The sequence below is a fragment of the Megalobrama amblycephala genome, linkage group LG23 (genome assembly GCF_018812025.1).
Source record: "Megalobrama amblycephala isolate DHTTF-2021 linkage group LG23, ASM1881202v1, whole genome shotgun sequence".
In the NCBI taxonomy this organism is placed as follows: Eukaryota; Metazoa; Chordata; class Actinopteri; order Cypriniformes; family Xenocyprididae; genus Megalobrama; species Megalobrama amblycephala.
Genome location: NC_063066.1, coordinates 1,971,102 through 1,982,676, shown reverse-complemented (window position 1 = coordinate 1,982,676; position 11,575 = coordinate 1,971,102). Strand labels below are relative to the sequence as shown.

Below are 11,575 nucleotides of genomic sequence, written 5' to 3'. Positions count from 1 at the left end.
GTTTTTTTAGGGCATGTTTTTAAAAGCAATGTCCTAAATGAACTAAGGCTTAATCTAAGCCTTGTCTGTGAAACTGGGCCTAAACAAGTCATGAAACGTAATTCGCAATAGTCTTTTCTTCCCTATTGTGCTGAAACTGCTTTGCAAACAAGAACAAATGTGGGGCGGGGCTTGATTTTATCCGTGTGGAATTGATTTGATGGTTGTGGTTTGCTATTGGTGGATCTCATGTGAGTGACAGGTTGCCCCGCCCTCGTCATCAGAGAAGAGACGCAAGAGTGAGAAATTAGTTATTCTGATTCACGTTTATGAGGAACAGGAATTTAAACAATAATGATGTTCACCGATAAATCATTTTTCCTCAGAAATTAAACTAAAAGCTTTTTCAAAGAGACCAAAATGTTCTCGGCAGGTTTGATAACAGGGTTGAGGTCTGATATTGAGGTGATCTAAGGGGCTGTTTACACGAAACTGTTTTCAACTAAAAACGGAAAACTTTTTATGCGTTTTGACCGTTCATTTACACGACAACAGCATTTTGGTGGTCTGAAAACACAAACTTTTGAAAACGGGTTTCAAAGTGGAAGTTTTTGAAAATTATACATCTCCGTGTAAACTGCAAAAATTGCGAATCTGTGAAAACGGTGAAGACATGCACATGCGTATTACGTATTTAGTCTATCAACGTGGCCTTTTTCAAACTGATGACGCGTTTTAACGGTCGATCAGCATTGTTAATCCTGCAGGTTTTTATATTTTCATTTTTTTTTAAATTATGTACATATATAACATACTTTGCGTTATAGCTTTGCGTCAAATTACAAAAAAAAAAAAAAAAACGCAGTGTGGGTGTGACGGTCAAATTGACATCTATTTTTTTCCTCTTTTGAAAGTTGTGGAGATTTTCCTTTTGCTATTTGAACAAATGAGAACACAAAAAAATATATTTAATGTAGATTCAATACAGTTTTGTGGCTCTTTAATCATTAAACACATTGAATGTGTCGCTTTAGCGCATCAGTTCAGGCGGCTTGTGAACCAATCATCTCTTCCTGCTAGTTCATGTATAGCATCAAATAAACATGAATGAACATCAGAAGGAATGTTGATTCAATCGCGGAAAGACGTCAATACACACCACTTTTCAAGTTCAAGTCCACCTATGTTAATCTGCTAACTCCCCTGACTGCTTTATCGGACAAAATGGCGGATTCGGCGTTATGTTTGGTTAGATCGCCTGTCAATCAAACTCTTGGCGAAGGATCAATTGAGGTATTTCTGTGAATATGTGAGACTTCTGATTTATTAGCCGCTATAGGGAAATAATGTGAAGAATATCAAAGTACAGTAAACTATAAAAATAAGGTGGATGTGCGTTTAGCAAGAGTGCGTATGCATCTTTTGCGTAATATTTTTTTTTACAAAGTGACATCGCCAACTACTTGTCTTTGCGTAAAACAGTGTTTTGGTCATTTTCGCAGATCTGTGTGAACGGGGATAGTTTTGATAAAGTAATCTGTACAAAGAAAAAAACGTTTCGTTTTTAGTACATCGTTGTCATGTAAACGTACCCTTAAACGACAAATCCGATCCTTCAGACATTCAGATATGCGTTTTGATCTTTCTGCCTTAAAATAATTCAGATTATCCCAAATCATGGATAATAGATTCAAGTTCAGATATAAAAAATGATGTTTACACTCTAAAAAATAACTGTAAAAAACTAAACAAATGTACACAGTAAAATACCATTTTGCACTAAAATGGTAATATACCATAAAAACAATGCATTATGGGTAATATTTGTCATTTTAAGAAAAGAGGCTTATAGGCTACTTTCTCAAAAACGACATATTACCCAGAATGCATTGTAATATACAGAATGTACTGTAAAAACAATGCATTCTGGGTAATATTTCTATTATTTGTCGTTTTCAAGAAAGTAACCTATAGGATACTTTCTCAAAAATGACAATTACCCAGAATGCATTGTTTTTATGGTATATTACCGTTTCAGTGCAAAACGGTGTTTAACTTTTACAATTTCTTTTTAAGTGTATACAGTAGTGATCAAAATGGAGTAAATCACCTTTGAAAGTGACTTGACGCTTCAAATAAAGATTGCATCAATTACATCGTTACACCAGTAGGTGGCGACAAGTGACTTAAATTAATCAGAACCTCTAGTAAATTACGTTATTGTTTCTAGTTCAAGATTCTCAATTTATCAAGAATCGTGCAACTCCACTGCACACTAATGCGTTACAAACATAGTGACAAATCATATTAAATACATAAAATATTTATTTGTACAAAATGCTTATGTCTGTAAAAAAGAATAAAATGCTACATATGAGTACAAGGAGAGACATAAATACAAAGGTGTTCCTGGTCCAATGACATACGAATAGTTCATAAGGCTTTTGGTGTTCAGAACTGTATATACAATGTACATCCTGTTGTGTACATCAACACAATTACTGTACAAACATCTAAAAACAAAGGCATGTTCATAATAGTTTGCATAAATGACTGATATGAGCATATACTGAACAGTTCGCAAATACAGCCCATGTATTTTGTCAATACTACCAACATAATGAATTGCAGTTTAAAGGTGTGAACTAAAAACATGAGCAGACTAACACATCTCAGGGGGATTAAACTGCTGAAAATCCACTGTACAAATTTAACAAAACAAAACAAAACACTTCACTGTTTTCTGTTTTTTAGGCATAATAGCTTGTTGTTGGGTGTTATAATAGCACCAACTTCAATTCACCGGAGTGAACCGAAGCACAGGACTAAAACAAAAAACATGAACTACAAGTGAATCGTCAAGACGATACAGATACCAGATCATTTTCAACTCAACTGTACCTTCACCCAATAACAAACTCAAAAAACCCAAATGCACAGGAAAGCGTTCTTTCCTTCTGAATTGCAGCATAACCTTTAAATTAGCCTCCCCAGTTAAAAATACCAGTATTAAATGGTTGATAGAAATGCATTGACATAATCTGCAATTTCACACATTATCAAACCTGAAAAGAACAACACACATCTAAAGAGACATCGCAAGTGCTCATGCGTATGCTTTGTGCAACGTATCAAAACTCAGAATTAAATAAGCCGGGTATTAAAAGATTTAAGTGCAAGCCGATGTGTACTGCAGGCCGACCCTAAAGTGAACACAACTAGCGTCTACAATATGATCATAACTAGTCGGGAAAAAAGGAAAAATAAATCATTCTGTGGAAATAAAGCATCACCAAACTCGTTGCACTTGAATCTCGCGAGTGTATAGCATACTAGAGCACCATAATGCCACGAGTGTAAAGAGTACACTACACAAAATCAATTCCAGTCATGCTTAGATGAAGTTTGATGGTTCAGAATGTCAGAAACATAAGGCTGCTCCGTGGCGGTGATGGTGAAGCCCATCGAACATGTTGGTTTGGAGTCCCTCGTCCTCTGAACACCAGCTCTGGGCCGGTCATAACCAGGTGTGGTCAGAGGTCGAGTAGCTGTGGTCCATGCCGGCGTGAGACGAGCCCAGACCGTCGGACTCCAGCGTCCACACCATACTCTCCACGTCAATCTCAACGTCCTCTGCAACGATCGAGAGACTCGTGAGAATCAATAGACATGATAACACAAACTATAAGACTGTACGAACAGAGATCATATTTTGGTCTTCAACAAGAACCTCTCTGTCAGTTTACAGGAGTGTTTGCTCCCCCTTGTGGCTGTTCTTAAATCCACAGACAGCCTTCTTTAGTACATTATGCATCACTATCAGTTAGGGCTGGGCATTGACACAGACTTCTGATTCAAAAGCTTGTGAGTTCAGTTCATGGCAAATTAATCTCAACTAATGCTGTAAATTATACCGGGAACCACAGTTGGACATCACTATAATATTAAAGGTTAAATTTAACTGATTTGTAGTCTACTTATCTGAAATTACACAAAGTTTTTTTTTTTTAATAATGTTATAATACATTTTTAATGATATAATTATGTTTCATCCCCTTTTTAGCATTTAAATGGTGCCTGACAAAAACATGAGATTTATTCAAACATACATTAAATATTAAAGAACAAGTAAAAATACAATGAATATGCAATATAGTGCATATATATATATATATATATATTCAAACTATTGAGTTTATGGCCATCGAACGGCTTTTCTGAGGTAAACGTGACGTTAAGTGTTCTCAAGTTAGAGTTACATTTTTTTTATCTAATTAATTACTTGATGTGCTGAAATCTTAATGTGCACGGTATGCTTAAATTGCAAATTATTCATAATCATTCATTCATATCAGAAATTACCCCTAAAAGATCATTTAAAGTCATTATCGTGTTACATGAGAAAATAGTCATTACAAAAAGTAGCTTTGCAAGGAAATATTTTGCTTAAAAATCAAATTTATTACACTTAAACTTTTAAGGCTACAATATGCCAATAACCTTTATGTTTTTCAGAAGCTGAAGTGGTATTTATGCATATTTACACAGACTGTTTAATGCAGCTCAGAGGATGTGGCATGAATATGAATGAAAAATGAAATTACACTTTAAATATGAAACTAAAACCACCAGTAGGTGGCGACAAGTCACTGTCTTAATGAGTGAGTCATTGAATCATTCATTCAACCAATTCATTTAAACTAGAGACGCTCTGATATGAATATTTTGGCCGATACTGATAACCGATAACTCTTTATATTTGAAAGCCGATAACCGATATATTAGCTGATAAATCTAAATCAAAATTTTTATAGAATTTTTGAAAGCCTGATTAAAAAAAACAAAAGTTTCACTATTAAAAAAAAAAAAAATCACATCCCAAAACACATTATAATGTTCTCATTATAATATTATGTAGAATGTTGCACTTTTGAATTGATTTCAATCATATTTCAAGCAATTCAAAATCATCATAGTGAACAGTGCCTCAGCTGATCAGACTTGTCTCCATTATTTATCGCTTTAATATATCAGCCAAATTTTCTTATCAGGCCGATAACATTAAAAATTAACATATATCGGCCGATACAGATATGGTGGCCGATATATCATGCATCCCTAATATAAATATCAACGAAGCAACTGTCAGACGTTGAATCATTGACTCACTCGATTCGTTAGGAACGGTGGATTCATTCGCTGTGGAACTATTTAATTGCAAAAACAGGGAATATTGAGTCTAAAATGTAACTTCTTGTTTATTGAACTTGTATAAAATCAGTATCACATTTGAAATTGTGCTGATATTCGGGAAAAAAACAGCACTCTTGCTTGTGTGATATTGCTAAACTATATCATATGATATAAATATAAGTTCAAAATCTACACAGGGGCATTTTTGACCTCATCTCTCGAATATTAGTGGCATTTTAACTGCATTCTAATCATCACACAGTCATTTCCCTAAATCATGTACTTAATAATTTTAATGCGTTATTTTTTCCATAATTAAATCACACCAAATTAACATGTTAAATCGACAGCCCTAAATAGAATGTAGACCCTGAAAGCTCAAATGAAGACCATCTCTCACCTCTCTCGGAGTCGGATCTCTCAGATGACACGGCTGATCCGAGGCTGTCGTTGCGCATCCTCTCCGAACCGCCCTGCAGTTTCTCCAGCCGTGTGCGCAGCTGCTCCTGCTCCCAGCGCAGACGATCCTTCAGCAGCTCCGCGCGCTCGTCCTGTTCCTGCAGCTTCTGCCGTCGCACAGAGACACACGGTCAAACCTTCTGTCTCATTCGACCTCTTCTGTGCCCATAAACCACATGCGTCACATGATCTCTCTGATCGATCAATCAGGACTGCTGCTCAGTTTTCTGGCAGACTCCAAACCATTCATAGTAAATGTTCTGTTGTTTGTTATCACTACAATCAGATTTTGTAACATCGAATCCACCAGTCGTCTCATGGATTACACACTCAAATAGTCCCAGAGATGTAACGTAACTTTACATTAATGAACTAAAACAGCCTTGAGCGCATGTCGGGAATAAATATCGTTTTAAAGCGATAATATCATTTACTCACTCTCAAGTTGTTCTAAACCTGCTTGAAGTTCCTTCCTCTGTTGAACATAAAGCAAGATATTTTGAAGAATGCTGGAAAACTGCTCCACATAATGTTTTTGTGTTCGAGTCACTGTGTCTGTTGCCCATGTTCATTAGATGATGCTCCAGCATGCTCATTTATTATTTATTTCACTATTAATGATCACTTATGTGTGTGGAAATACCTCTGCGAGTGATTGCGATACCAGAGTATAACTTTTGCATAAAAACATAGAAATTCATGGGGCAGAATAACACATTATTTGCTGTCAGACGCTCAGGTGTTTCATAACCTATTCTAGACAACAACAAATATATTCACTGTTTAGTTTGATACTTTCCTGACAATGTACTTTTGTTCCAGTGAACTTTACTCTTTTGCCCAATAAACACCTAAACCTTCCCTTCAAATTGTGGTTTAAAACAACTGATTATGTTTATGCAAAACTGATAAACTCCCTTGTCATGTTCTCCATTTTAAATTATTACACTGTCAATTTATTTTGCATTTTACTTCTGCTTTAAAATATATTTTTTCTGACATTAAGATGAAAAACAGAAGTAAAACTTTAGATAAATATAGGTTCTCTGACATACATATAATCTGTATTGTTTATGAACGATCTGTATGGGTTGATCGGTTCATCGTGATTGTGAATTTGTCGTTCATCCGGCTCACCTTGATGTGCAGCTGTGCTTGTCTGAGCAGGTTGAGGGTTGTGTTCCTCGATGAATCAGACGACAGAGGAACCTGCTGCTTCAGCTGATCCAAACAGTGTCTCAGCTGAGCTCTCCTACACACACACACACACACGTTAACACAACACACACTCAATATTACAGTGATATTGCGTCATTGAACAGAATGAGAATAAAACTGTGTTACCTGTGTTTCTCCAACTCATTGTGAACAGACCTGAAACAGAAACAGAGAGCTTTATATGGGCCATTCTACAGAACTGCTTCAGAGTCGACTTGAAACAAATGTGTCTTTTTCCACAAATTTTGCATGTATGCAAATTGTATAATACCATGGTACACATTTCTAGTAATCGTACAGTTAATTCTCATATTGTATCTTCAGAAAGTTTTCCTCAAATTTGTCACTACCGAAACACAATAATAAATAATTTAATAAGAAGAGTCACATTGACCTATTAAGATTGTGATGTGATATTTTTTGCTATTTTTAAAAAAAATTTTTACAGGTAAATCAATAACAATTACAATTTTAACAATATTTCAAGTGTGATTTATGAGATTTGTTGTATTTTGAATCCAATGTTTCTTTGTAAAAGTCATAAAGTTTATCAAACTGATTTCAAAGTGAAGGATTCATTAGTTTGAATCAAACACTATAATAACATCTTAAATGATAAATCAATATACTTTATTTTTGACAAATCATCTCATGTTTCGGTCGTGACTGCACATGTTCGGTAGTGACAGTAATGTGTTGGTAGTGACACATCACATGATACAATTTAACTCACATACTAAAACTTAGTTTATTTCCCCCAAATAAATGATTATGTTTCCTTTTGTCACTACCAGAACAATGATGTCTACTGAAACATGTGGTGAAGTTTCGGTAGTGACAATTTTAGACACTTTTGAGCCGCTCAAAGATGATAATCAGCACATGGTTATCTAGCTCAGTTCTGAACAGTTGAACACACACAAAAACTACATTTTATGGAATAACGCCCAAAATAGTTTGTTTAATTGCAGAAAAAGGTGTTTGTTAGTGACGTTCCCTAAAGTTGCACACAGATTTTCAGACTTTTGAACACATTTAACTCAGAATGATGATCTATCTGCTGTGAAAGAGAGGCTGTGAGAGGGAGAGACACAGAAACATGCGTGTTAAAATCAGACTCAAACACACACTGTTCCGGTAGTGACATTAACATGCTGGGCACGTTTTTTTTTTTTTTACATAAAATTTAATGATTTAAAAATAGAAATTTTTATAGAAGATTTTTTTTTAAAGAATTTAACTTTAAAAAAAAATTGCAAAAAAAAAAAAAAGAAAATAGAAAAATGATTTTAATATCATTTTCACAAGTTGAAATTTAGGGGTCAGGGTTCAGGACAGACACCTGCCAATTGAAAATACACAATAAATGATGATTTTATATATATTAATCTTACTGATATTTTAAATATTATTGTGGGATTCAATAGATAATAGAAGGATCTTAGTGAACATCTCAAATTTGAATACTCAGATGCTTTTTAAATGTGTTTTTTGCTTGTGGGACAGCAATTCTGTCTATTATTAGACATTACTATTGACCTTTCCTAAAATAATAGTTCACCCAAAAATTAAAATTTGGAATGTGAGGATGAACAAATTGAGTGCATATTCTTTGTTTTATAGTGTCAATAGTGTTCACACTGAAAATTACAAATATCCGAATTCTTGGACACTTCATGCACTCAACTCTCACATACTAGACAGTATATACTACATTATGTGCACAGTGTATAGTGCTTCATTTGGGACACAACATAAGTCTTTTATAGGTGAATTATCCCTTTGAACTATCATTCATTCGCATAAAAACAGCAGAAGTGAAGAATCGGTGTACAACAGAATTAAATATTTTCTAAATATCAAGAATCTTGTTGTACAACAACAAAATGATGTTGAAACGAGCAGTGCTGTCACACTCACCTGCTGTTCCCGGGTGAAGGACTCTTTGATTTCTGCTTTTTTCTCTTATCTGAAACCCCTTTACTGTAGAACGGAAGAACTGAGGCATAACCGTGTTCAGCCTCTGAAAATATATAATACATAACATGAGTGATCGATAACCCAGCATACTTCCTTTTATTTAAGATACATGCTTAAAATAAGTTATTTTACAGACATCTGACTGATTATAAATCTAAAAACACGTCTAAGATGCAGGGAGAGATGTCAGCATCTCATCAAATCAGCTGTGCGAGCGCTTTCTGATTTTGGCGCCATCGAACTACTTGATATAATTTTTGAAATCAGCGCGTTCCATTCGAACTATACGGTTCTATTCGTGACGTGTTGATACAATGTAACTCGCTTTAGAATAACGGGCAGCGCTGCTACATTTTCAAATCGATGACGATTTCGCGCCTTTGTGTACAATACAGAACTGAAATGTAGGTCACAGAGCCAAACACAATAATATCAACAATAAACGCTCTTTTCGCCACTCTACAAACACACAAATAAATCTATGCAACAAGGAAAACACACCCAGAACCTGCATGGAAAAATAATTAGTGTAAATATTAATAAACGTGTAGAAAACACACGAAAACAGCAGACTGTCCGAAACGGCTTCGGTTTCAATGCAAACAATATGAGAAGGAAATAACGCGTCTAATACCTCTTTCCCTCCGCTCCAGATATTCAGCTGCCTGCAGAAGCACTTGGATGTTGCAGGTGTTTACCTCCATTTCTAACAAACAATGTTATTTTGGAAGCGCCGAGAGCGAAACGGGTCTATTGAAATGTAGACGAGAGTTCGGCTGATACTGCTGGCCACGTCATACGCGTCAGACGCGTCACGCCCTCCTCCACGCTCACGCGACCGCTCCCTCATCTGACACAAAAACAAGTCGCGTTACACTAGTGTTCGGGCTTTACTATTTCAAATGAAGCCGAGGACAACTTATGCTAGAGATGAGGGGCAAATTTTACTGTCCCCGAACCCTTAAAGTGAAATGAAACTATTGAAACTGAGTGATCACGGGACAAAAATGCGGACTTTTATTTTGACACTGTGTTTCGATGCTCAAAAACCAAACAAAACAGCCATAAAATGGTATATGACTGCAAACATATTTTGTATTTACAATTTAATGACAAAATGCAGACTTTTATTTTGACACTGTATGTTTTGATGCCTAAGAACCAAACAAAAAAACAGGCATACAATAGTATATGACTGCAAACATATTTTATATTTACAATTTAATGACAAAATGCGGACTTTTATTTTGAAACTATATGTTTCGATGCTCAAAAACCAAACAAAAACATGCATAAAATGGTATATGACTGCAAACATGTTATATTTACAATTTAATGACAAAATGCAGACTTTTATTTTGACACTGTATGTTTCGATGCTTAAGAACCAAACAAAAAACAGGCATACGATGGTATATGACTGCAAACATGTTATATTTACAATTTAATGACAAAATGCAGACTTTTATTTTGACACTGTATGTTTCGATGCTTAAGAACCAAACAAAAAACAGGCATACGATGGTATATGACCGCAAACATGTTATATTTACAATTTAATGACAAAATGCAGACTTTTATTTTGACACTGTATGTTTCGATGCTTAAGAACCAAACAAAAACAGGCATAAAATGGTATATGACTGCAAACATATTTTATATTTACAATTTACCATCGGTCTTTTTCTAAAAGAAATAAAAATTATATACTTTTTAACCACAAATGCTTGTCTTACACTGCTCTGTGATGCGCCACGCATTATGTAATCGTGTTGGAAAGGTCACGCATGACGTAGGCGGAAATACCAATCCAGTGTTTACAAAGTGAACATACAAAGACAAACGGCCTTTACAAAAAAAGGTAAAACAACGATGTTGGACAATTTTGAAGTTGGAGGAGAAAATTAGTTTTCCGCCCTACTGCGGTACTCACGTGTGACCTTTCTAACGTGATTACGTAATGCGTGGAGCATGCTCAAGAACCAAACAAAAAACAGACATAAAATGGTATATAACTGCAAACATGTTTTTAAACAATTATATTTACAATTGAATGACATTTAATGACAAAATGCGAACTTTTATTTTGACACTGTGTTTCGATGCTCAAGAACAGAGAAAAAAGTAATATGCGCATATCCCAGCTCAACTTAGAGCAGGTGCTCGATCATTTGTTTACCTCGATGCTCCAGAACCTCACAAAAACAGGCATAAAGTCGAATACAACTGCATTATTTTTTAATATTTTAATATTTACCAATTTAATGAAATTTAATGACAAAATGCCAACTTTTATTTTGACACTGTGTTTCGACGCTCAAGAAGCAAACAAAACATGCATAAAGTCGAATAAAACTGCAATATTTTTAAAGATTTTTATATTTACCAATTTAATGACAAAATGTGAACTTTTATTTTGACACTGTTTCGATGCTCAAGAAGCAAACAAAAACATGCAATATTTTTTAAATATTTTTATATTTACAATTTAATGACATTTAATGACAAAATGCGAACTTTTATTTTGACACTGTGTTTCGATGCTTAAGAACCTCACAAAAACATGCAAGAAATCGTATACAACTGCAATATTTTTAAATATTTTTATATTTACAATTTAATGACATTTAGTGACAAAATGCGAACTTTTATTTTGACACTGTGTTTCGATGCTAAGCAAACAAAAACAGGCATAGAATTGTATATGACTGCAAACATATTTTTAAACAATTGTATTTACAATTTA

The 11,575-nt window shown here is 34.7% G+C and overlaps 1 protein-coding gene across 2 annotated transcripts; it reads right to left on the bottom strand.

The window, feature by feature from the left end:
• Window positions 1-2,286: 2,286 nt before the first annotated feature.
• mxd3 (MAX dimerization protein 3) lies at window positions 2,287-9,830 on the bottom strand. Of its 2 annotated transcripts, none has more exons than XM_048176630.1 (6): window positions 9,464-9,830; window positions 8,770-8,872; window positions 6,976-7,005; window positions 6,769-6,883; window positions 5,573-5,738; window positions 2,287-3,612 (listed from the first exon to the last, which is right to left on the bottom strand). In XM_048176630.1, the coding sequence occupies exons 1-6, from the start codon at window positions 9,531-9,533 to the stop codon at window positions 3,497-3,499; spliced, it is 600 nt and encodes a 199-aa protein (XP_048032587.1). In that variant the 5' UTR covers window positions 9,534-9,830; the 3' UTR covers window positions 2,287-3,496. The 2 variants fall into 2 exon arrangements, with proteins under 2 accessions (XP_048032587.1, XP_048032588.1); XM_048176631.1 differs by lacking the exon at window positions 9,464-9,830 and adding an exon at window positions 9,331-9,423.
• Between the last annotated feature and the right edge of the window lie 1,745 nt (window positions 9,831-11,575).

Bases quoted from the DNA above. Each gene is read 5' to 3' on its own strand.
- mxd3 (XM_048176630.1), bottom strand. From the start codon at position 9,533: ATGGAGGTAAACACCTGCAACATCCAAGTGCTTCTGCAGGCAGCTGAA. The intron at 7,006-8,769 runs GTGAGTGTGACA...TTTCTGTTTCAG, and splicing joins CCTTCACCCGGGAACAGCAG to GTCTGTTCACAATGAGTTGG. The intron at 6,884-6,975 runs GTAACACAGTTT...GTGTGTGTGTAG, and splicing joins AATGAGTTGGAGAAACACAG to GAGAGCTCAGCTGAGACACT.